Source organism: Phasianus colchicus, chromosome 5, assembly GCF_987193195.1.
Source record: "Phasianus colchicus chromosome 5, bPhaCol1.hap1.1, whole genome shotgun sequence".
Lineage (NCBI taxonomy): Eukaryota > Metazoa > Chordata > Aves > Galliformes > Phasianidae > Phasianus > Phasianus colchicus.
In genome coordinates, this window is record NC_143440.1 from 6,438,964 (window position 1) to 6,463,904 (window position 24,941).

Consider the following 24,941-nt stretch of genomic DNA (forward strand, 5'->3'; position numbering starts at 1 on the left):
AGGAAAAGAGAAAATGGGTGGTTTTGCAATGTTTTGGTGTCTTCTTACTATTGCCACATACTGTTGCATGCCTTTGAGTCTGTGCAAGTTTGGTGGCAAGCAATGGGATGAGCAGGGCATGGCTTCATGTGCTCGGCCCCACTGCCAGACCCCCCGAGGAAGTGCAAACCCCTTTTTAAATCTGTGAACGTGGGGAAAAGTGGCTCCGTTTTGGGGAGGAGACTGGAAGCCGTGTAAAATCATGCAGGAGGGTGGGTTGGCTGGATGGAAACCAGGTGAACTGCCCCAAAATGTTTTTGCTTTTTTTTTTTTTCTCATGCAAAAAGTCAAGGATAAGTGATTTTTCTTGGCCATGTGAGAAAAATGCTTGGGATGGGCTAAGAAAGGAAAACACAGAAGTGGGGCTTTGAGCTGTCTGCGGGATCTGGAGTGCACTGAAGTTTGGAATAGGATCACTGAATTGCTTAGGTTGGAAGGGATCTTGAGGATAACCCAGTGCTACCCCTCCTGTTGTGGACTGATTGCCATCCACCAGATCATGCTGTCCAGGATCTCATCCAACCTGGCCTTGGGCATGTCTGGGGATGGGGCATCCACAGCCTAGAATGGATGGGAAAACTTCCCAAAATCATCGCTTCTACCCCAAGGATGCTGATGGGAGAGTGGGGAGAGGGTTCAGCCCAAGCCTCTGTGGGTAGGATGCTTGGGGTTGTGGATTCCCAAATTTGGCAAAACATTCTCTAGCAGGGTGGTGTGGAGGGAAAGCTGCTTTTTAAGAAAAGTTTTTAAAAATAAACTCAACCACCAGCATTTTGCTGGGGTGCAGCTGTTGAGCATTGCTACCACTGTGCTAGCAGCATCCCCTAGGTTTGCTGTTCACAATTCCTCTAATCCACCCTTGGAGCCATTTGCTGTCCTGTGGCTGCTGGGATTTAACAGTGTGCCATGTGAGAGAGCTTTTCCCCAAGCTCATCTTGCTGCCAAAAATTTCATCAGACCCCCTCCCAGCCCTGTGTGTGCCAAGAAACCAGAAATCGTTGATGCTACGCTGCTTTTCTGAAATTTTGCAGCATTGTGCCTCTATCCTCTGGGCTGAATTATGTGGTGGGTTGATTTTTTTCTCTGCTTTTCCCTTTATTTTAACCAGCTCTCAGCCCACAACTTTGATGGATTATTTTTTTCCCTCCTGGTTCTCTCCAGCTCCTCCCAGAAATCCCAGTGAGCTCCAGCTGGGAGAACTGTGCCCTCCTCTCTCAGCACTTGATACCCATCTTGATTACTTTGCCATCCTCCTCTTCATCGTGGATCCAACCCTTTCTTCATGCTTAGGAGCCCAAGTCAGCAGCTGGGAGATGCTTCTCCTCATACAATCAACACACTTTCCCACCTCCCATGTTGGGTATTGCCCATAGTGGAAAGAAAAATTAATTCTGGAGCCATGCTTTGGGGAAAAACCCATCAAGCATTTTTTAGGTGACAATGAAAGATTTTCATGAGGATTTGACCATTCTGAGAACCTCCTGAAGAGCAGAATTTCCTGGGGTGAGTAATGCTGTTGTCTTTTGGTCAAGGCATTGGGGTTGTTGGTTTATTTCTTAGAATCATAGGATCATTGGGAAGTTGGGAAAGGCATTCAGTCCAACCATCAATCCACCACCACCATGCCCACTAAACCATGTTGCTCTGTGCCACAACTGCCTTTTTCTCTTTTCTTTATGCAAAATGGGGAAACTCTTTGAAATCTTTATTTTTCAGCTGGGCAATATTGTTTGTAAACCCCCGTTATTCCCTATTTGCCCATAGGTTGTTGGGACTGATGGGATGAGTGTATGGGGTGTGGGATGAGTGCTTTAGGGGCAAGTAGTTCTTTGCACCTTGGGCATGTCTGAAGTATGAGAAACAGGAGGGAAAATCTCCAAAATAATAATAATAAAAGCCAAATCAGCATAGAATCAGCAGAATGGGGAGGCTTAGCAACACCACTATAGACTCATAGATGTGTAATAAGGGTTTATCCAGTACCACCTTAATATCTTGGTTAAAATACAGCAAAGAAACAAAATTTTATGGTTATTTCCATATAAGTCAATGCTTTAAAAAAAAAAATCAGAAAATTCCTCAGCTCTGTTGCTAATGTAAGAAACCTGTGGGGGCCTGGGGAGGGAGGCAGTGAGCCATCCCAGCTTAGATAACGCACTGGCTTTGCTTGGATCAAGTTGCTGGGGCTATAAAGGTCTCTGACGTGGCTGCGGGGCTGGGAGGAACAGTTCTCCTTGGGAAAGAGAATCAAAAGCCTCTGCCCTGTGCCACAGCAGCCAAATTTCGGGGTGAGGCGCTAGGTCGGTGGTGGTTATGCCCGGGTGCTGCTGCAGCATCTTTTAGGTAAGAGATGCAGCTGTGCCTTTCTGGAGGGGGGGTACAAAGGGACATAGGGGAGGTGGCATGTGGTCTCTAACAGGAACAGCAGAGCAGTGAAATCTGTGTTATTGGCCCCAAAATGCAGCAGAGCGGGTGGAGAGAGGCAGACAAAGGGAGTAAATTGGTGTCACCCCAAAAGGTTGTTGCCACCCATGTCCCCGTGCCCCCTTTGAGCACGGGATGCCCCATCCTCATGCAAGGGCTCAGTTAACATGGCCAGACTTTGCTCTGTGCATTCACCAAATACTTTTTCAAGCAAGGGGAAATGAGGATGGAAAGCTGGTGTTGCGTTACAGGGTCACCTTTCTCACCCCCACTACTCCAAACACCCTGCAAGACTTTTTCAGCACCTCTTTGCAATTTGCAGCCCTTCCACATGAAAAGCTGCAAGGGGCCCTTCCTTCCCACTTGGAATTTTAACTCCTTGCATTCTTTCAGAGCAATCCAAGGTCTGAGTGGGGGGTGGGGGAGGAGGAATTCCTTCTTGTGCTGTTGCAGGGGAAAGGAGAGCAAGAGGAAAGCGGAGCGTCACAGAGCATCCCACAGCAGCGCACCATGCCCATCGCTCGCCCCACCGGCCGCATCCCCGAAGCTGCTTGGACTTCTGGCATCAGGGAGCTGACAGAGCCCTGGAAAGGTGCCTTGGGCTGCCTCGGAGTGGCTGTCTTCTTCGCCATGACCATCGGCATCATCTCCTGGCAGGCCTTGGAGCAGCCCCTGGAGGAATGGATGCTGCGAGGCCAGGCGAGCGGGATGCTATGGGATAGCCGCCACGGTGCCCTGCTCCTGCGGGCGCTGCCGATGGGACGGCCGCTGGTGTCCATCACAGTGGGTAGCGTATCGGCCTCAGAGCCACCTCTGCCGCGGGATCGGTGCTGGCAGGATGGCACAGAGTTCTGCTATGCGTGGGAGGAGGAGGCTGAGCTCCACATCTCGCTCCAACCCACCCCGGCCCCTGGCACCGAGTGCTATAGTGTCCGCTGGACCCCGCTGCGCCGTGATGTGATGCTAAAGGTAATGGGGAGCTCAATGCCTTTCTTCTTCACCTAGCTCCTTTGGGGCAAAATGAGCTGGTTTTGGCCAAAATGCAGCATTTCAGTCTGGTTGTACTCTATCTTGTGGAGCTGGAGGATGTGGGTACAGAAAATCCATTTCTGATTCCCTGTACACCCCCTGTATCCACAGCACTGCCTCCTCCTGGTGCTTCATGAATAACCACAGGCTGTGTTTATATGGAGACCAGATAAATAATCACTGGAGCACACAGTGGTGGAGGAAACAAGGAACAGCCCAAGAGGGTCCCTGCCAATCCCAGGCACAGCCACACTCCTGCTGGGATGAAAATGTACGGGGATTTTCTTTGGGATATTTTTTCCCTCTATGGGGTATTTCTATTCTTTAAAGCCCCAAATTGCCTCTTGGCATGGTTTCGTGACAGTGGATGGTGTTATCTGAGAGCAACCACTTTGTTAATTCATGTTAATTTATAAGTGCTCAAGGGGATGAGCAAGAATAGATATTTTTTTTTTCCCCTCAATTTTAATTTCAAAAAACTTTTTGGAAAAGATTATCTGGAGAAAAGTTAAGTGTTAAGAGTGAGTTTACTTTTTTCTCCCCCCACTCCCCAGATGGTGTAACTGGTTCAACTGACACCCTGTGCAGCTATTCTGGGCCTCCAGTATTTCCACTTGAATAATTTACATCTCCACTCCCCACCCCTTGGTCAGGCTTAACCTCACACTGCCCTGCGGCAGCAGTAGGCTTTGGGCAGTGTTGGGGCCCTATGGGACGTAAGGAGACTACTTCCACCCTCCGCAACCTCCCCCAGATTTCTGGGGGCTCATCTCCACGTGCTAAGTCACATGATTGGCTAAGTCCTGCTGATCCCTCTCTTTGGCAGGGAAGGGAAACTCAGAAGCTTTGAAGCATTGGAAATCATGCAACAGCACATTTTTCAGAATTTTTTTTTTTTCTTTCTTCTTTTCTTCTTCTTTTCTCTCTCTCTCTTTTTTTTTTTTTTTTTAATAACTAAAACAATTTTTGGCTTAGAGTTTGTGTTCGCCTGCCCAGACGTGTTGAATGCAGATGTATCCAGATGCGTAATGGGAGTAGGACAGATGGACAGCAGTCTTCTACCTTTCTCTTCAAATGAATGAGTCTGTGGTCTTTAAGGTCTATAACTTTAAGCCTAGACTTAAACTGGGTGCAATTTCTTTCCCGCTACATTTGATCCCTTTAATCAACCCACATCCTACAAAAGCATTTATGCAGAATTTCACTAATTTTTCTTCCTAAAAGCCCAACTCTTCTGCTAAGTAGGAAAAGCTTAAAGCTTCTAGCAGGTCATACACAGAAGGCAAAAAGTAATTGAGAGTAAAACCCCAAAGTCTATGGGTTTGGAGTTGTTCTTCCTGGAAAAAGATGAGGTCATGACATGGGCATGTATCTCTCCTGCTGCAGGATTGCTTCTCCATGGTCAATGTCTCATGGTATGGAGGTGCGAGCCTCTGTGCCCAGCGCTGGCCCCTCAACAGTGCTGAGAGCCCCGAGCAGCCCTTTGTCAGTGGAGATTTCAGCAAAAACCCCACTGGGTATGGCCCTGTGCTGGAGAGATACTTCTTAGGGTCAACAGGTATTTGCTGCTTCCCTGTTTGATTTCCTATGGGTTTAATCTCTGCATCTTTCCATCCATCCATGCATTTATAAAGCAATTAAAGAGCTGGATTCATATCCCAGAGACTAAGTATTTTAGAATCTAACTAGTAACTAGTAGTAACTAGTGGCAGCAGGATTGAAGGGATGGATCCCAATCCTTATGGGAGAATTGGGATGTTGAACCAATGCTGTTTTCACAACTCATAGGATCATGAAGGTTAGAAAAGAACCCCAAGTCTGACCCCAACACACCCCCACTATGCCCACTGATCATATCCCTCAGAGCCACCTCTCCACGGTTCTGGAACACTCCTAGGGATGGTAACTTCACCACCTCCCTCAGCAGCCTGTGCCAGTGATTCCAGAAAGCCCCGCATGGGGAGTTTGGCACAGAACAGTGTCTATTGCTGTGTCCTGATCATGCATTTGGGATTCTGGATGTGGACTAGGATAAGGCTGCCATTGTCAACTTGGGTGGATATTTGGATTGTTCCATAGCGTACCAAACTTCAGATATCCATCCAAAATCATTTGCACTGCAAAGCAATCATTTTAGGAAAAGAGAACCCAAGTGCATGAGCTGAATACAAAGAGAGAGAACAGGCCAGAAATACAGCACATCCAAATGAATAAAAGAGATTATAAAGGAGAAATGGAGAGTTGGGTTTTCTTGCTTAACTGGAGCTGCTCTATGGCCACTGATGAAAAGATATTCAACTATATTCCCCTCTTTTGACCCCAAAGGAGTGACAGTGACAGTGGCACCTGATGTGTCCCTGGTCCTCTCACTGGAGAGCCATTGGCATTTCTGCCTTGGAGGAGCTGGAGGCCCCCTGCACTATGTCCTCTGCATGAGCCCCAACATCACGACCGCACACCAGCACATGGGCACCCAGCTGGCAGGGCCAACACGGGCATTGCCTGATACAAGCCTGCTGTGGTAAGACATTCCATCTGCCTATGGTACTGGGTTGCTTTCCAAGCTTAAATTAGGACAAATCTCCATTCTGCTGCTTTTTCTCACCCATTAAATTTTGTGTGACTCTTTTGCTGTGTCCTTTGCTAGCCCAAGGTGCAGACCCCATGTGTTCTTCATCCCACAGGTCTCCTATCTGGCAGTATGATGGTCCAGTGGGTTCTGCTGCCAAAATTAAGCGGGGTCTGAGGTCGCTGGCCAGGAGACTGAAGCGGCATCGCATGCAAGAGGGAGTCCTGGCCCTGGGGGAGCATGGCACTGCCGCACTTGCCACGATGGTACATCTCATCTTGCCAGCCCCTGTGCTTTGAATGCCTCCGTAATAATTTGAAATCCCTCTGGAATGCAAAAGCATTCATTTGGTTGGGTGGGAGATTTACTGAGTATCCTTTCTTAATGATGGAAAGCTTGGTTTGGGGTTTTACCCATGGAGGATGGTCATGAGTGGTGTTCCCAAGGGAAACCCCAACAATCTGTCTTGGGACCACTGCACTTTGATGTCTTTATCAACAATATAGACAGTGGGATTGAGTGTACCTAATGAAGTTTAGCCCCCATGGAAGGGGGCTTGGAATACAGTGATCTTTAAGGTCCCTTCCAACCACAGTGGCTCACTAGGCCTGTGGTTGGTTTGGGGTTTTACCCATAGAAATGGTGCTGCTGATCTTGATGGTGTTGCCATTTCCACAAAACAAATTTTTCCTTTTTGATTCCCTTCAGGACCACGTGCCTGTAGAGCGAAGGAAGAGGCATGGTGCACCCCATGCCTGGGACCCAGCAATGATCTTTCCGCTGCGGCTCTCCATCACTCTGTCCCCCTATGCCAGCATCGCTGCCCCGCTCTTCTTGCACTTGCTGCGGGACGGTGAGATCGGCTACTGGCTGAGCCTGCAGCCCCGCTATGGGGGCTGCTCGGTATGGTACCCAGCACCTCTATTTTGTTTTATTTTTAATGACCCACCAGTTTGCTCTTCAACTGGGAACCTAGTGGGGAAGAATTTTTCACTTCTATGCACTGCATCGATGGAAGTTGTGGTGCCATCCCCTCTCCAGCCTTGCATCCCACATTTTTTTTGGATGTTTTAAGGGTCTGACTGATATTCCTTACCATTTGCTGCAGATCCCATTGCTGACAACATGGAAGGGACAGCTTTGTGCCCGCCTGAACATCACCAATGAGGTGGCACTGAGCTGGTACTTGTCCCGTGCCCGGGGCCTGCGGCACAAGTTGGGTGCTACGTATGTGATCTTTGAGGGCGCTGAGGGTAATGCCTTCCTGGAGCAAGCCATGTCCCCTCCTGCTGAGCTGGCTGGTGACCAATACGCTGAGATGCTGGCAGCAGCACTGGTGACACTAGGGAATGCCACTGTCATCAGCGTCGGTGCCAGGTGGGTTGTGATGAGAACATGCTCAGGAAAGCATCAAGGTGATTCTCCTGTCTCTTTGCTTCTTCTTCTTCTTTTTTTTTTTTTTTTTTTAAGTGTTATTTTTGAATAATGCTTTAGGGCATAAAAGTGCATCAACACAATGATGCTTAATTGTATTAATGCTAGATGCAATAGAAATCCATTGTAGCCTCTATGGGCATTTAAGGAGGGAGGGAAACCCTGCAAAACCCCATGGTGGTAAGGGTCTGTGGTGCCAAATGACTGCAGTTTTCTGACCTGCATAGCCCATAGCTGGGTGTTTTTAGCCCATCCAGAAGGGGATAGAATCAGGGCTAAATCTTCCTTGGTTAGATGAGCTCCAAGTCTTTAGAGCCAAGTCTTGTCATGAAGATTTGGACCTGATGTTTTTTGGCTGCCAGAAATGCAGTGGCAGTGTTCTGTCTTTTATACTGGGCTCTTTGGTGACATGCTCCCCTCCAAGTAAACTGCATGCATAAATAAGTGTTACTGGAAAATAATAATAACATGGGGAAAGTAATTTTTCCCTCTGGCAGACAGACAAATCCACTGTCAGTAATGATGGCCCCTTAATGCAAAACAGATGAGCATGAATGCAAGCCAGGAGGAGAAATATTCCCTGTAGGATACAGGTTCTGGATTTAAAGCACCTCGTGGACCAGGGCTGAGGGGACACCCCAGTCTGTGTCCTGGGTATGATTTTTGAAGACTTTTCCCATGAGGGTGTGCCAAGAGGATGAGTGTGAGATGGGGTGTCAAATCTCATGAAGTCAAGCCAGGAGGATGAAAACTTTGAGCAGGAGATCTAGGGAAATGTTCTAGAATCATAGAAACATCAAGATTGGAAAAGACCACTAAGATCATCACCATCAAGAAGAACTAAAGTGACTGAATTCAGCAAGTGCAGCAGGTGGGAGATGAGTTGGAGAGCACTGGCTTCCCTTTCACAAAGGTCCTCAATGGCTGAGGAACCCCTTTGACCATAGTGACTGACAAGACAGCCAAGACTTGTAGAGTTTCCATGGAGATCCTTCTAAATACATTGGGTTTGTGCTTGTTTCCCCTAGATCTAGTCATCTACCGCTCTTTGTCCAGATGAGCCCACTGCACTCAGACTGGAGCCACGCTGGACTGAAGGGGTTAATTCCCTCCGCACTGCACTATAGCCTTTTGGGCTACAACTTCTTCATTCCTGATACAGTGGGTAATGTCTTCTTTCCTTCCTGGCTTGCTGTTGTATTTTCTTGGGGGATTTTTGTAGCCCTCCATGTGAGAGGAGCATGGGCTCAGTGGCTATAGAGTGGCTTCAAGCACGTTGTTTCCAGAACCCCATCTTGGTTGGATGGAAGGTCACTAGGGAATGGGCTGAGGAACTGAAAACAGAACACCACGTTGTAAATCTTAACAGGCAGCCAGCTCTCAGGGGATGTCCTATACAGAGATCCTTCATTGCACGCGTTGCTTGTGCTAAAACTGAGCCGACAAAAGCAAGGAGGGAGCCAACAGCTGGAAAGCAGCCTGTCTGGGCTTCCAGATGGGAAATAGCTATTCCTAAAATGCCAGCAGTCCTGATCCAAGTTTGTATTTCTGCTCTGAAGCACAATGGCATGAGAACTTTAAATAAAAGTAATTAGAGGTTGAAACACAATCATCTAATAGGGGTCAAACAGCTCATTTCTCCCTGAATGTTATTTGTTTAGACCTCACCACAAGCGCAGAAGTCATCACAGAGGCCATGCTGAAGATAAGCAGAGCCAACAGAGCTGCAGACAACCCTGGAAAAGCGGCAATGTTGAGCATTTTTCAATTTGGCTTCTATTTTTAGTTGGCTTTCCTTAGAAAACAAGGCTTGGGCCATCACGTGTGCTAGTGACATCCTGAAGAGATGCTAAATCCTGCTGGCTAATGTCAATGGGACTGAGGATGAGGGACTCCGTCTCTCTGAATGGATGGGGTCATGGCACACAGCCTCCAGAAAAACAAAGCTTTGAGGATAGTTTGTGCAAGCCCCCGTGGAGCAGTTTGGTGATGGGATTTTGTCACCCCTGGGGAAAGCTGCCCCAGACTGCAGAGTGATGTCTCCTGGGCTGCTTCTCTTTACCCATCCCCTCCTGTCCTTTCCAAATCTCTCTCTGGTGCTCTAGGGAGCAACTGGAATCTACTTCCACGATGTTTCTGATCAACCAGTTGATAGTCTGCCTCTCCACTACTTTCCACTATGAACATAATTCATAATGACACAAATTACATATTTCAGCCTTGTTTCATGGGGTACCGACATCTTTTCCTTCCCATCTGGTGACAAATGTTATTTTCTGAGGACTGTTGGCTTTTTTCCAGCCTTGCCCTTTGCTGTTGGCATACTACTGTCTGTGCTCTGGTGAAGCCAAATTTTGGGGTTTCCTGCTGTCTATCCTCTACATGTCCCATTCCTTTAGGTGATCCTATCAGGTTCTACCTATTTTTCTTTGCTGGGTTGTGTTGTCATCATCTACACTTTGGTGACCGCAATTTAATCCTAGTGCAGGATCTGAGTGAAGACTTGTGCCACCTGGTTTTTCCCCTTGAATATCAAATTAGGTGGCAGCACTGAGAGAGTGGAGTATTTTTCCATGAAGCTTCTGATCTGCACATTGAATTGGCAGGAAAAACTTTTATTTTTATGATATATTTTTCTTTGCAGAAGAGAAATTCCTTTTCACAATGTTCTGCTATAACTTAGAAACTATCTCCTTAAACCTCATTCCTGATATTTTCCCGTTAAACATCCATCTCCAGCCAATTTAGGACATTCAAAGAGGGGTCAAGCAAGGAAAATCCAGGAGTGGGGATTCAGCTGCTCTTGCAGTGGGGTTATACATCCTGCTAGCATCGAGAGCAGGTTGCTTTGACCCTTCCTGTGATCAAATGTCCCCAGGCAGCTCTGCTCAGCTCCTTGTCCCTGGCAGGAGGCAGCCTGGCTGGTGACACCCCAGGGGACCCGGAGCTGTATGTGAGGTGGTTGCAGATTGTGACGTTCCTCCCTGTGATGGCCTTTGGCACACCGCCCTGGCTCTGCTGTGACTCCTGGGTACGTACACCAATGTCCTGCAGAGAAGGGCACATCTGTTCCTTAAGAAAGAATTCCACCCTAAAAGCCATTAAAAAAAAAGCCATTAAGTAGCCCTTCTTGGGTAAGGTTGGTGCTAAAACTCACTGTACTAATTATGATACCCATGAAAGCCTGCGAGGAATTATTGCATGATCTCAACACTGCTTTTTTTTCTACATAACTATTGTGAATTTTCACCACTTCATGCTTTGGATATATGCAACCAAATGGCTGGTACCCAAAATGCTTGTAGGTATGACAGTATGACACCCGTCCCTCTATCACTTTTGTTGCTGGAATTGTTTAAGTATTATTTGGTCAAATAGTTGATATCTACACTATTATGAAGCCCACAGATTCGTCTTCAAGATTTGGAGGTGTTCGAGATCAGGTTGGATGGGGCCCTGGGCAGCCTGGTCTAGTACTAGATCTGGAGGTTGGTGACCCTGCCTGTGGCTGGGGGTTGGAACTTGGTGATCCTTGCGGTCCCTTCCAACACAAGCCATTCTATGATTCTATGATTTCTTTAAAATATTTGGGAGAATTTTCCCAGAGTTGTTGCCACTAGAGCACTCAAAGAAGGAATTGATTCCTTAAACATTGAGGGAATGCCATCAAATTGCTTTACCAGCAACAAAAGATTTTCTTCCTTTGCATAAGGACATCAGCACCCCAGAGGATGTCACCCCCCCAGCCGGCTTTCAGATCTAAACGGGCAAAAATCCAGCATATCAATCCCATTTGTCAGCCATCAGGATTGCCATGTTGCAATTTAGAGATCTCTCCCTAAGGAAATATCTTTTTTCTTTCCTCTTGCTTTGCTGTGGATTCCTCTTACTATGTATTCCTTTTGTCTCCCATTCCTGTGCAGGTCCTGAATCTTAGCCGGCAATGCATACAGAGGCACAAGGATTTTGTGGTGCCACTCATCATAAAATACAGCAAGGAATGGCTTAGTTCAGGATACCCTATCTTCCGCCCAGCGTGGTGGCTCAGTCCCACGGACCCAGCTGCTTTCACCGTTGAGGATGAATTTCTCATTGGAGATGAGGTAGGAAACGTAGAGACAGTTTTCCCAAAGGGTAATTTGGGAAAATACAGAGCTTCCCGCAGTTGTCCACTCCTTCACATCCTCTTCAAATACAGAGCTCAAATAGAGGATGCTCAAAACTGAAATGTTGGTGGAGTCCTGTTGGTTCTTCAGGCTTGAAATGTAGAATGTATTCAAAATGGAGAGTAACAAGACTTTTTTTTTTTTAATGTCAGGGTATTTTTCAGCCCTTTGTGGCAGAAGAAATCTCCTGACTGTCATCATCGCTTATTTCCCTCATATCTTTTGGGGGCTTTTAATTCCATTACTTGGAGTTACAAGCCAAGGGTTCATCCAAGGTTGATGGCTCACAGAACCCAGTCTGATCTTGTTTCTCCAGGGAGTTCCTCTAGCCTTGTTTTGGGATTTTTCATTCCTATGTGCCACCCAGAATAGTGGAAACACAACAGAGAGTGCAGACTCTGGGTCCTAAATCCATGTCCCAGATGGACTACTCTATCCACATGCTGCCAACGGGATTCACACACTTGAATCTGTTTTACTCCAATGTAGTGGGGTAAATATTATTTATCCCAAGCATTGTAAGCAGAGCCAATGATTTTAATAAGGCCTCCACAAGTTAGGTGAACATTGTCATTCTACCACAACTTGCTAAGTGTTCATCTAGCACACAGGTGGCACAAATTAATGTGATTTTTTGCCTTAAATAAAAAATAGATCTTGGAAAAGCAGTTGGAGTCTTCTGAATACTTCCTTAGAGAAAACTGTGCCTCATCCCCTCATTTCTGTAAGGAGAGCATTTATTCTGTGCTGCTGCTTTGCCTGGATGCAGGATCCCAGCAGCTCAAGATTTTGGCAGTTGCTATGTATATATATATGTAGGAATATAAAGACATACTTTATTGTATTTTTTTTTTTCTTGAAAACACAATTATTTATTCATATAATAACATTAACTTTGCAGCAAAATCTTGTGCTGCCTTTGCACAGGGATGCTGCCAAGGAGTGTGGGGGAGGTACAATCTACCTAAGAATATCCAAAACTCAAAAGTTCATCAGGAGCTTATTGCTTGTTTTAACAGCAAAGCAATTTCTGTTGCAGAGTTATCTATCTTCTCAGGTTCTGCTTGCAGCCTCTGATCAATATTGCAATATTAAAATCTAGAGGCTGGACTTTCTTATCGCAAATTCCATAGATTTTATAGTTTTTTGGGGGGAGGGTTGTTTTCAAGGAAAATTTACATCACTGCAGAAAACTGATAAAATATTCTCCTACTTCTTTACAAGCTTCTGTAATCAGGTGGGACATTATAAAACTACAGATCTTTAGCATAAGTGAATTGGAATGGCATTGTTTGAGAGAAGAGACATTTCTTTGGTCCTGATGTACTACAAAGTGCATATTCAGGCAGTCGTGTTGGTATTGGTTATAACTGCAAGCAATCTAAAACTTAGCTGCTGCTTCTCAAATCACTCAAATGGAAGAATCCCTGATGCAATGGAAATGGCCAGGGCAGAAATGTGCTTGTGTTAGCAGAGTGAGATTCCCGGTAAAACACAGCAAACAGCCTTCTCTCCCAGGAGCTGCAAAGATATGGCTTGGCTGAGAGCTCCCAAAATATGGTAAAACATCAGGCTTGCTCCATCAGTGTGGCAGGGCCAAGCATTTCTGATAAAGAACCACATGAGACCAGCAAAACCTCACATGATTTTGCTTCAAAAGAGCTCGAGCTGGCGGAGAAGAGAGCCCAGATGGGGATGTTTTGACTTCCAGGCTGGCTTTTGGCAGCTGGAAGAATCCAGATGCAGTCCAAAGCCTGATTTAGTGCCATTTGGAGTATGATTAATAATAATTTACTGGAAAATACATAAGGTGGTTCTGTCCTGGTGTGGTTTGAGGTGAGGCTGAGTGTTAGGATGCTGTGATAAACTTTTTGAGCATCATGTTGCATGTAAGCATTGTCTGCAAGATGCTCATAAAGATGGTTTTCCTGCTCCTAAACTGTCACCCAGACCTTTTTTTGCAATAACTCTGGATTGGGAGGATCACCTTGGTTTGAAATCCTCTTTTTTTTTTTTTTTTTTTTTGGTTAGGCTGACTTTTACATTTATTACTTCCAGACTCATGTAATCCACGTGTCTTGGCAGCACACTTCCAACCTATTGAATCCTCCCAGGAAAGAGTGTTGAAACATAACGGCAAAGAAACAAGTGGCACTATTTAACAAACAAAAAACAAACAACAAACAAACAAAAAAAAACCAACAGCACGTGCAGCATCATTTCACAACAGTGCTGTCTGAGTGCAAGTGGAAGCTGTAAGAGGTTGGGTTATGCTGACAAATACATTTATAAAAGCCAGGAGAGTCCAGAAGTGTTCTCCAAAGAGAGCCAAACACCATGATGTCATCTTGGGACATTGCTGCCCAAGGATCATCCACATTTAGTGAAGGGATTGACCAAGAGTACAAGAAATAGAGTTCTAGGAGTTGAATGATCAGTACATTTCATACATTTCTGCTTTCTGATACATTTTTCTTCATTTATTGGCTTTCCTGGAGTTTGTTTTCTTCGTGGTTCCTTTCATAGTTTCCACGTTGCTTGAGATACAATCCATCATGTTGATCCTACTGAGCAAAGCTCTTTCTAGGCTTTAGATCCAGTCTAAGTCTCCCAGAGAGGAGGGCTTTGGAATCCCACCTTCTGAGCAATTTGGAACTAAAGATCCCACAGAATGTTTCTTTCTAATTAAAATGCAAGTTTCTGCTTGGTTTAGTGTCGGATTGTCTTTGATTCTTGATTAGGTCATATTCAAATGTCTTCAACTGGATCCCCCCAAGAACCAGGTCAGGGAAGAAAAGATAAATTCCCATGACTGCCAATAATTCCCTCCACAGCTTAAAGGGTTGTATGCCACCAAATTCCTCACAACTCTATAAAATCTCCTCCAAAGCTGCTTTGAGAAAGCCTGAGCCCTCCTGCATCCATCCTGGCCTGCTCAACCTTTAGGCCAAATCTTTGTTTTCTGGAATCTTCAGATTTCTGATGTTAATTCAGTTCAGGTGTTCTAAAATATGGCTTGGGTGGATTCTGGAGTCTTTTTCTTTCAAAATATGCATTGGATGGAGACTACACAACTTGTTGATGTTTTTTCTTCCAAAATACAAGTTGGACAGACTATCAGCTTGGTCAAATAAAGGACACTGCATCATCTCTTCCCACTCTTATTTAGTAAACCGTGCCCCTGGGAACAATAACCTCTGCTGCTTGCACACGTGGATACTCTCATTTGCAGCCAAAGTTGCTGATTTTCTCTGCACTGCCTCAACTGACCCTGCAGGTGCTAAATTACTTTTTCTTTCTCTGTTTCACTGAAGGTACTGGTGGCTCCAGTAACAGAAAAAGGGCAAACGTGGCGAGATATCTACCTGCCTGGAGAAGGGTGCCGGTGGCGGGACACCAGCAGTGCTCGTGTGTTTGATGGAGGCACTGTACTCAGGAACTACTCTGTCAGCCTTGAAGAGGTGCCAGTTTTTGTAAAGACCTCCTAAATTCAGATTATCTCGGGTCTGAAGCAGCTGATCTCCTTCAGAACAGCACTGGCCAAATGTGGTCTGCTCTTCCTTAAAGATTTTTCAGCCTATTTGCACTTTTCCAAGACTACTATTTTTATTACTTCAGCAAAAATTCTTTGAATCATTTATTATTCGCTGCTATTCTTAAATACAGCTTGGGCACAAATGCACATCCACACCACATCTACTTAAGTCTTTCTGGGATTTTCCCAGATGTTTGTGTGTATGCAATTGGACGGGCTCATCCAGCCCTCACAATAGTGGATTTTCCAGAATCTGATAGAAACGAACATCACCTACTGGGATGGGATTTATGCATTTAAAGACAAGTTTACACATGGAAATGTAAAGGTGATAGTACTATTGATGTGCATGGACATCACGTGCTGAATGCTACCTGTTTCTCTCCTCTGATGGTGCAAATGGGCCTCCAAAAGAGCTTTTGGTGGTGAGTGAGTGACTTGGATGATAATTGGAAAACTATGTGAATTTCAGTGAGTTTCTTTTGAAGAGCAACTCAGTCAAGCAAAGTAGAGTCTCTAATAGAGCCTGACGTGGATGGACAGGATGACTGCTCACTCTGGGATAAAGATTCCAGGACCCATGCATTACCTTCAAGGCAAACTCCAGTGTGCCTGAGTCACTACTCTTCACTAACTGTCGAATGTTGTGCTTTTTCCCAATTATTTCTTGAGATGTGAGTGGGAACCATTGGGACCAGCCTGTCCAGTGGAAAATGTTTGAATGGTGCTGTGTGAAGCCAGGAGTTGGAATCAGTGATCCTTATGGGTCCATTCCAACTTTGGATATTCTGTGATCTTCATGGGCAAAATAGATGTTAGGAATGTTGAATAAGCACTGAAGTGGATTATGCTAGCTCTTCAGATAACCCAAGATACAGATTAGCATGTGGATGAACAGGGAGAAGGTTTTGGAGGCTTGCATTTGAGGTTAACAAATAGATCACACTCTGTGGGAAACTAAAGGCCCTGTTTTGGCTCACTCACTTGATTTGAAACAAAATCCAGTGAGCTGGATCTTTGTTTAGGATAAAGCCCTAAATCCTACTGTTTTCAGATGGACACAAAATGTGGAGCACAGGTCTCTGTGCACAGATTAAATCACCGCAAATCCCAACTGGTGCTGGCATCTTTCTCCAGACTTTCCCCAAACTCAAACTGAAAACTCTGTCAGTTTTTGCTATTCTTGGCCTCTGAAAAATCACTAACTTGAATCCAGGCCATGTGAATGGCTGAAGATTAAAATAATAACAATAAATAAAAAGCTCACACATGATGCATGTTTAAAAAATAGAGCACCACCGTGTGATGTAACGAAGTCAGTAGCCAATTTGTTTCTGACTATTAATAGGGTAGGCCATATTTCTGGAGAGAATTTTGCATAGTTCGAGTTTCCTGCTCTGTGATGCTGCTGTGCTGCGGTTTGTGTCAATGGGCTATTTCCACCTTACAAAGGGTGCTGTCACGTCATTGCCAGCTAAGATCATATTGATAATGTATTTTCTACTTTACGAGCAATTGAATATTAAAGACTGTATATGGAGTCATCGTAATGTTTATGGAGTGTTTACTAACGTATCCTTGACTTAAAGGTTTGGCCCATCTTGGTCTTAGTGTCTTGGTGTAATGGGCTGTATATCTGCATGGGGATTGCCAAAGTGCCCAACAGATACAGAATTGTTCTGAAATCAGTGGCTCTTTAGCTATTTCAAAGTCCATCTCCATGCTTTTTATTTTTATTTATTTATTATTATTGTTGTTGTTTGTCCATTTGGATGGTGCTGCCCCAGGGCTTGCTTTATTTGCACATAGAGACAGGAGCCATTGTGTTCCCAAAGAAATGATTGGATGGATCCAGTCCTGGTACACCTGCTAGAGCGGAAACTCCCAGCAGCAGAGATGAGGAATGTGGATAACTGAGGAAGTACATCAGGCCACAAACTCTTCTTGGAAAGGCAGAAATTGCCTTGAAAATTTTGTGTACTTACAAATTTGTATAAAATTACATTAATAGTATAATATAATTTACATTAATAGTATAAATTACATTATAAATAAATTACATTAATAGTATAATATACGTAAAGATACTTGAAGACTACCTTTAGAACCTCTAGCAAAATTCAACAGTTTCCTAAACTCTACTTTAAGATTTTCCTGAAGTCAACTTTAAGATTTAGTGGCTAGCATACTCTAAGTCTTATCTAAAGCTGACTTGAAGACAAAGTCCTCAAATCAACATTAAGACTTTCCTTGTCACTAGGAGATTTAATCATTTCCTATGATCAAATCTAAGATTTTAATCTCCAGTAGACTTAGAGAGTTTCTTCAAAATAACTTTAAGACTCTAAACTCATAGAAGTGAGATTCCCTTTCAACACAGCAGTGGGCAGTGGGAAGCCCAGACCAAATAGAGGAAGACAATTTGCCATGCTTTTTGACCCATACTCAGCTTGTTCTGTAGTTTGGGCTGAAACACCACTAGCAGCAAAATCTCAGATATATAATGTCAAACACTGCAGTACACAAGACACTGCAGTACACAAGAGAAAGCTCTACACAGGTTCCTCAAATTGCACATGGAGGAGAATGGGATGAGCATAAATTGGCAGTCAACTGCCTTCAGGTACTTCACCTTATTCATCTTTTTCAGCTCTGATGAAAGCCCCATTGGGAATACTGTATTCAGGCCTGGGGCCCACAGCTCAAGAAAGATGGAAAATGAGCACAGATGAGCAGAGTCTTTGGGAATTTTTGTGGATGTAACTTTTTATATACATTTTTCAGCTCTGATGAAAGTACTTTGTGGAGACCCACAGGAGCACTTTTAGGGATATTATTACTATTTTAAGATTTGGCCTCACAGAAAATTGTAACCAACAAACTCATCACTGGAAGAACAACCTACAAAAACATGGCTTCGGTTGATTCTTGTGCTTTCACCAGAAACAAAGGCGTTTTGTGCTGCCCCTTTGAAATCATGCTCACGTAGCTTTCATAGGTTGTCTGCAATTCAGCTCCATCAGCATCTTGCTCTCTTGCAGAGGAAGGAAGGTTACAACTCCACTGGTGTGTACCATTTATCAGTTATTTCTCCCTTTATGAAAGGAAAACACATTGTGTAACATTCACAGAATGATTTCCTGTTCTATTGCAGATGATCTCTCTGCTCTCCTCTTCTGAGATGGTGAGTAACCACCCTGCTTCAGACTGCTGTTTTTTTTTGCAAGCTTCACATGCACATGCTCTTTCCTAAACGTGTTCACGTTCATGTGTTACCCTTCTCCCTTTGTGTCTATTATATCACGGTTTGCAGTTCTGTTTCTGTCTTCATTCTGTTCTCTCCTGTTTTAACAGGAGGATTTTTTTGGTCGTTACAAAGCAGGGCTCAAAGGGCTTAGATTTGGGTTTTCCATGGGCTGTATTAAATTATTTGTGGGAATGGATGATGTTTTCAGTTGTGTCGTGAGTTGTGGTTGCTTGTTTTTTTTTTTTATTTTTAAAAATGCAAACCCATTTCCAACCTAAAAATTAATGGAGAACAACATTAATGTGGATACCCTGCAGATCATAAAGGAGAAGGCTCCTGCTAAAAGCAAACCCATACCCTTTGAAGTTCTATTTCTAGCAGCTGCAGAGTGCTCAGCTGTCCTTTGTCCATGAGGTAATCTAGCAGAAGAGGCAGCAGGGACCATGTCCCTGGTGTCACACTGGTGCTGCAATAAAATCTTGCCATGGTTACAAGCCCAGCTGGCTGCGAGGTGGTCCTAGCACCCTCCCCAGGTAGGTCTGACTTTGGGGTGGCTGCAAGCAGGAACAACAGAAGAAATATCAGCATTTAACTGCAGTGGTGCTTCACTCACTGGTTGATTTGGCTGCTGCAGTAATGTGCAATAATGTGACCTCTTTCCAGGTCTTATTATCACTGAGGTTCCTTCCAGTGCTCCAGTTTTGCAGGGAGAGTAGATGACCTTTCCATCATTTCTGCTGAAGTGACATGCCATCTCCAAAGGACAGCAAAAAAGATAGTAAGTAATGCTTGACTTCCAGTCTGTTGGGGCACGGGTGAAAGGTGAGAAAGAGAGAGGCGGCAAGGATAGTAATCTAGCAGCTCATTTATTTTCTGTATCCATGAGAACATTTGTTTTCGAAGTGCACCTATCTTAAAAGATTTGATTTGTTGTGGAAGACAAATAAAAGCTTCTCACTGATTCAGTGTAGCTGGGATTAAGAGAAATCCTCCAACAGAAAATGTGGTCCCCTAACCCCACTGGTTTCATAACATCCATCCAACACTGGTGGCAACAAACTCTGTTTCAGTTGAGGTGAAGGCTGCCTGGCTCGTTGAAGGGATTATAGCCTGTGCTTGGTGGTAAGAACAGGGACGCTGCCTACCTAGGGTCCTGCTTGGGGAAATAGCCTCTGCCTCTAGCATTTATGCAGGCGTTTCTTCATTGCCTCTGTGTGTGAAGATTAAATTGGGCAAGACCTATAGCCCCTTGCAAGAAACTGCTGAGCTTTTGCTTTGCCTGTTGGCTGCAGTGATTCCACTGGAATTCTGCAGAATTATGTAGGGTCAGAGCTTGAAAGTGTCTGTGTCAGTGAGTTTGGCAAACTTCACCTAAAAATCCATGGTCACCTTTCATCAGGGATGTAAACCATGGCCTTAGACACTCTAGGTCCTTAGAGAGGGAGGGAAGAGGCAAGTGCAGAAGACACATCAGATCCTAGAGGAGATGTCTCCTGTTTCAGAAGTGACCCTTCAACACATCCTCTTCCCACCTGCAGCAGAAGAGTCTTTGAAGAGGTGATTCAGCTTACTCAGATTTGCTTCACTGAAAGTCTGGTGATGGATGTGTGCTCACCCAGTCTATATTTGTTGGCACAAAAAAAGGGAAACAGGTGATTGTAAACGTTGTCCACCTTAGAAATGGACTTGAGAGGACTCAGGTTGGCACTTAGGCTACTAAACAAGGCTGCAAATTCTTCCAGCTGCAAGGTCTGGAGAAGCAATGGGGAAAGGAAGCTGTGTTTTTGGGTATGTCCAAATTCAGCCTAATTTGTTGCTTCATTTATTTTCTGTATCTATGCAAAGATTTATTTTGGAATTGCATTTGGTTACTCATCCCGAAGGGCTCATAGTGTTTTCTTGCTGACTTGTTTTGTTTGGGGTTATTTGGAGCAAACGTTGACATTTCAGTTTCACTGTGTTTTTGGTCTACATGGCATTGGAATTGCCATTATTTTGGTGAATTCTGCCTGCATGTCTCTTTGTGGATCTCTTATTGTAATTAGAAATATGAACGAAAATATATCCTTTCTCAAGTTCATGTTGAGAGGAGTAGAAGTTGCATTTGGAATTTTAAGTTAAATGCATTTGGAGAAATGTGTTCTGTGGCACACATTTGAAAATAGAATTTAAACCCAGTGTATATCTTGAACAAAAACAATTACATAGCCATTAATTCTAAAAAGTTTCAATCATTTACTTTCAGTTCTAAAAGTGACCTAACTGAGAGAAGAGCCTTCCTCCATCATGTGAAGCATTTGTAAGAAAGGAAAAGATGAGGAGCAACATGCAATAGAATGTCAAAACAGAGCCCCGTGTCTGATCCCCATGCTTCACTCAGATGAGTATCTGCTGCTTATTTTGCATGAAATGATGTTTTCTCTCAGCTGTGCGACAAATAAAACTCTAATTAACCTTATTGTTTGCTTCAAATATTTTAAAATGTCCAAGAATCAGTTTTACATAAGTTTCATTCAATTTAACTTCTCTCAAATGGAGAACTTCCCATGGAATTAGTGTTGCAGAAATTCTTGTTCCATGTCCTTCTCAACTGTTATGTCTGACTATGAGCTATGTCACTGCTTGCTCCTTTTGATATTGTGTAAAATAACTACACTACCACAATGTCTCTTGAGCAACGACCCGCTGGCCAGTGCTGAGCTGGGGGGCCAAGATGAAGGCAGGAAATGCCTGAAGAAAACCACACTGCTGTGACTGAGTTTGTTCTCTTGGGTTTCACTGACCGCTGGGAGCTGAAGTTTCCTTTGTTTGGACTCTTTCTGCTCATCTATGTCACCACGCTGGGGGGCAACACTGGCATCATCGTGCTCGTCCAGCTCAATGCCTGTCTTCACACCCCCATGTACTATTTCCTGAGCAATTTATCTTTCTTAGACCTCAGCTATGCCTCCACCATTGCTCCCAAGCTGCTGGTGAATCTCGTAGCGCAGCGCACCACCATTTCCTTCTTTGGTTGTGCTACACAGATGTTCCTCTTTGCTGCTCTGGCTGATGCCGAGTGCTTCCTTTTGGCTGTGATGGCCTATGACCGCTACGTGGCCATCTGTCAGCCTTTTCTCTACTCCGTTGCCATGTCGCGCCGGGCCTGCGCCTCCATGGTAGCCGGAGCTTATCTCAGTGGGGGCCTGACCTCACTGGTACACACGTCTTTCATGTTCACCCTGTCCTTCTGTGGCTCCAACACCATCAACCACTTCTTCTGCGACATTCCCCCACTGCTGGAGCTCTCCTGCTCAAGCACCATGGTCAACGAGGTACTTCTCATCACCTTGTGCAGCTTCATACAAACCAGCTCCTTCCTGGTCATCATTATCTCCTACACCTGCATCCTTGGCACCATCCTCCGGCTCCACTCGGCAGAGGGCAGGCACAAGGCCTTCTCCACCTGCACCTCTCATCTCATGGCTGTTGGGTTCTTCTATGGCTCCCTCCTCTTCATGTACTTACGGCCCAGCTCCAGCTACTCGTTGGACACCGACAAGCTGATTGCTTTGTTTTACACTGTCATCCTTCCCATGCTGAACCCCATGATCTACAGCTTGAGGAACAAGGAGGTGAGAGAAGCCTTAAGAAGGTCACTAGAGAGAAAAGTGTTTTCTCAGTCACTCTCTTAGCAGGAAAACTGCATCTAAGTGCTGATAGGGTAGCTCTGGCTCAGCGCTTTGCAAAGCCACTAAATCTGTCTAATACCTGTTCCTGCTGTTCCTATCATCTCCATCTAAACTGGTTTCCACAGTTGTACTTTGTTGTTCCTGGAAATAAAAAAGAGGTTATGTAGTGAGTAGTTTCCTAAGGCAGAAACCTAAAATAAGGCTAATTTTTTTTTCAAGAACCTATCTGTCTGCTCTTTCACCAAAGGGAATCTCTCCCAGACATGGGCATCTACAATTTTGCATTTCTTACATTTAGTGAGGTTACCTTCAACCTGCATATTTCATAGATGAATCCTCTGTCATACATTTAAGAAATTATGGTTGGTTGTTACAAATAGAGCAGTTGTATTCTGGATTAAGCAGCTCACCTGTACTTTTTGTAGAGGTATTTTGTAGCACCTATTCAAAGGCATGACTGAGATCTGTCCTTTCTGGAATGTGAATTATGTCTATTTTTGACTGCAGATGTTTAACTTGAATAAAGTAATTTAAAACTTTCAGATGATGGTTTTCCTTCTTTGATGGAGTTAATAACTTTTTTTCCAATATCTGAAAAGTAAAACTTCTTTTGTTGCTTGTGACTGAGAACGTACTAAAACATTTTCAAAGTGTCTTTTGCTCTAATGCAAAATGAAAATGTTCGATTTTTTAATGATTCATCACTATCTTTGATTATAAGTTTCTTATGATAATCAGCAGACATTTTTGGGATTTTGTCAAGGTTCAAAGCCACATTGTAAGTGTCCATGTCAGGACTCACAGTGCTTTACCAAGCATTAATTGCCCTGATCAGCCTCACCCCCACATTCAGGAGCTTTATTTAAGTCCAAGTCTGGGGTGTTTTATTCTCCTTTTGATCTATGTTAGAAGAGCCCTAGTTTTTGCTTAGCCTACAGAGCATCTTGATCCAGATCTCAACCTGTGGGCTGAATTTCTCATTTGACTCTAGTCGTGAGTTTGTGGTTATGGTTCCAAATAGCAAAATTCATAATGACTTACAACAAATAAACAGCATGTGTGATATTATCAAGAACACTTGACTTTTGTGGCAGTATTTTTGGACAGTGTGAGAACTTTTAACTCCATGTTCCAAAGCAGAATGCCCTGCTCAGGTAGGAACAAGTATCCCAAATCAGCTCAACTGAGGTTCCTCACTCACTTCATACTGAGGTTTGTTCATACAGCAAATATCTCGAGATGTTTGTTCACGATAATTGATTCCAGATTTCCTACAAACATCAATGGAAATGTTTGGAATGCTATCAAGGTTCAAAAATGAAGGGATTGCATGATAACTGTAGGCAGTGTATCCTGTTTTGTTCTTCAAATGGGGCACCATGGAGCTCTATACCAAGGAGCTGTGCAATATGCAGAAGGTGAGTGAAAGAAACAGAAACTGGAATGAAGTCCCTGGTGTTGCATACCTTTAATTAGCAGTTGGAGATTTGCCATACTTAAATATAACACTGACTAATAAAAAATCAAAAAGCACACAAGCTTATTTTTCCAGGAACTCTTTAGAGGCAGTGGGGGAAAAATGTCAGTAGGGTTGTGACCGGCTTTTACCTGGTCTGGGCCTAGAGCCCAGAAGTTGCCTAGAGTGGTGAATACCCCATTCTTGGAAACATTCAACGTCAAGCCAGATGGGGATCTGAGCAACCTGATCTAGCTGTAGGTGTCCCTGTTCATTGCAGGGGAGCAGGACTAGATGCTTTTTATGAATCACAGAATCACCAAGGTTGGAAAAGACCTACAAGATCATCCAGTCCACCTATCACCAATAGTTCTTACTAAACCATGTCCCTCAACACAACGTCCAAATGTTCCTTGAACACCTCCACGCTTGGTGACTCCACCACCTCCCTGGGCAGCCCATTCCGCTGACTGACCACTCTTTCAGAAAAGCAGTATTTCCTAAGTCCAGCCTAAATCTCCTCTGGCACAGCTTGAAGTCATTCCCTCCAGTCCTATCATTAGACACATGAAAGAAGAGGCCAACCCCCAGCTCACTACAACCTCCCTTCAGGCAGTTATAGAGAGCAGTAAGTTCTCCCCTGAGCCTCCTCTTCTCCAGACTGAACAATCCCAGCTCCTTCAGCCACTCCTCATAAGGCCTGTGCTCCAGATCCCTCACCAGCTTTGTTGCCCTTCTTCTAAGAAGACCTGCTCCAGGGCCTCAATGTCTTTCTTGCAGTGAGGGGCCCAAAACAGAACACAGTACTTGAGGTGCAGCCTCACCAGAGCTGAGTACAGGGGGACAATCACTTCCCTGTTCCTGCTGGCAACATCATTTCTTATGCAAGCCAGGATGCCATTGGCCTTCATGGCCACCTGGGCACACTGCTGGCTCACGTTCAGTTGAGCATCAATCAGTACCCCCAGGTCCATTTCCTCTACACAGTCTTCCAGCCACTCTGCCCCAGGCCTGTAGCATTGCCTGGGCCAAAGTGCAGGACCCGGCATTTGTCTTGTTGAACCTCATTCCATTGGCTTCAGCCCAGCTATCCAGCCTCTGTCCAGATCCCACTACCCCCAGGCAGATCGACACTTCCAGCCAACTTGGTGTCATCAGCAAACTTACTGAGGGTGCACTCAATGCCCTCATCCAGGTCATCAATAAAGATATTGAAGAGGAAAGGCCCCAGCACTGACCCCTGGGGAACACCACTCATGTCTGGTCACCAGCTGGATTTAGCTCCATTTACCACCACTCTCTGGGCCTGGCCCTTCAGCCAGTTCCTTACCCAGTCAAGAGTGTACCTGTCCAAGCCACAGGCTGCCAGCT

The 24,941-nt window shown here is 44.7% G+C and overlaps 2 protein-coding genes and 1 long non-coding RNA gene across 3 annotated transcripts; all 3 read left to right on the plus strand.

Moving 5' to 3' along the window:
* The first annotated feature begins 2,226 nt into the window (after nt 1–2,226).
* Nucleotides 2,227–16,851, plus strand: LOC116237940 (SITS-binding protein-like). Its single transcript, XM_031607381.2, has 11 exons — nt 2,227–2,382; nt 2,917–3,432; nt 4,879–5,050; nt 5,818–6,013; nt 6,177–6,327; nt 6,770–6,964; nt 7,170–7,438; nt 8,524–8,660; nt 10,405–10,526; nt 11,419–11,598; nt 14,976–16,851. Exons 2-11 carry the CDS (start codon nt 2,974–2,976, stop codon nt 15,147–15,149), a joined length of 2,055 nt encoding a protein of 684 aa, XP_031463241.1. The 5' UTR covers nt 2,227–2,382; nt 2,917–2,973; the 3' UTR covers nt 15,150–16,851.
* Nucleotides 16,852–18,304: 1,453 nt separating this feature from the next.
* On the plus strand, nt 18,305–20,870 carry LOC149917702 (uncharacterized). Its single transcript, XR_016466638.1, has 3 exons — nt 18,305–18,380; nt 19,107–19,221; nt 20,689–20,870. It is a non-coding gene; the product is annotated as an uncharacterized LOC149917702 (long non-coding RNA).
* Nucleotides 20,871–20,996: 126 nt separating this feature from the next.
* Nucleotides 20,997–22,295, plus strand: LOC116237928 (olfactory receptor 5AS1-like). Its single transcript, XM_031607365.2, has one exon. The coding sequence runs from the start codon at nt 21,170–21,172 to the stop codon at nt 22,115–22,117; it is 948 nt and encodes a 315-aa protein (XP_031463225.2). The 5' UTR covers nt 20,997–21,169; the 3' UTR covers nt 22,118–22,295.
* The last annotated feature ends 2,646 nt before the right edge of the window (nt 22,296–24,941 follow it).

What these genes read in the sequence shown, in the direction of transcription:
- LOC116237940 (XM_031607381.2), top strand. Translation starts at nt 2,974, where the DNA reads ATGCCCATCGCTCGCCCCACCGGCCGCATCCCCGAAGCTGCTTGGACT. An exon ending in CCTGATACAAGCCTGCTGTG is followed by an intron (nt 6,014 to 6,176) that starts GTAAGACATTCC and finishes TTCATCCCACAG; the next exon opens with GTCTCCTATCTGGCAGTATG. An exon ending in AATTTCTCATTGGAGATGAG is followed by an intron (nt 11,599 to 14,975) that starts GTAGGAAACGTA and finishes GTTTCACTGAAG; the next exon opens with GTACTGGTGGCTCCAGTAAC.
- LOC116237928 (XM_031607365.2), top strand. Translation starts at nt 21,170, where the DNA reads ATGCCTGAAGAAAACCACACTGCTGTGACTGAGTTTGTTCTCTTGGGT.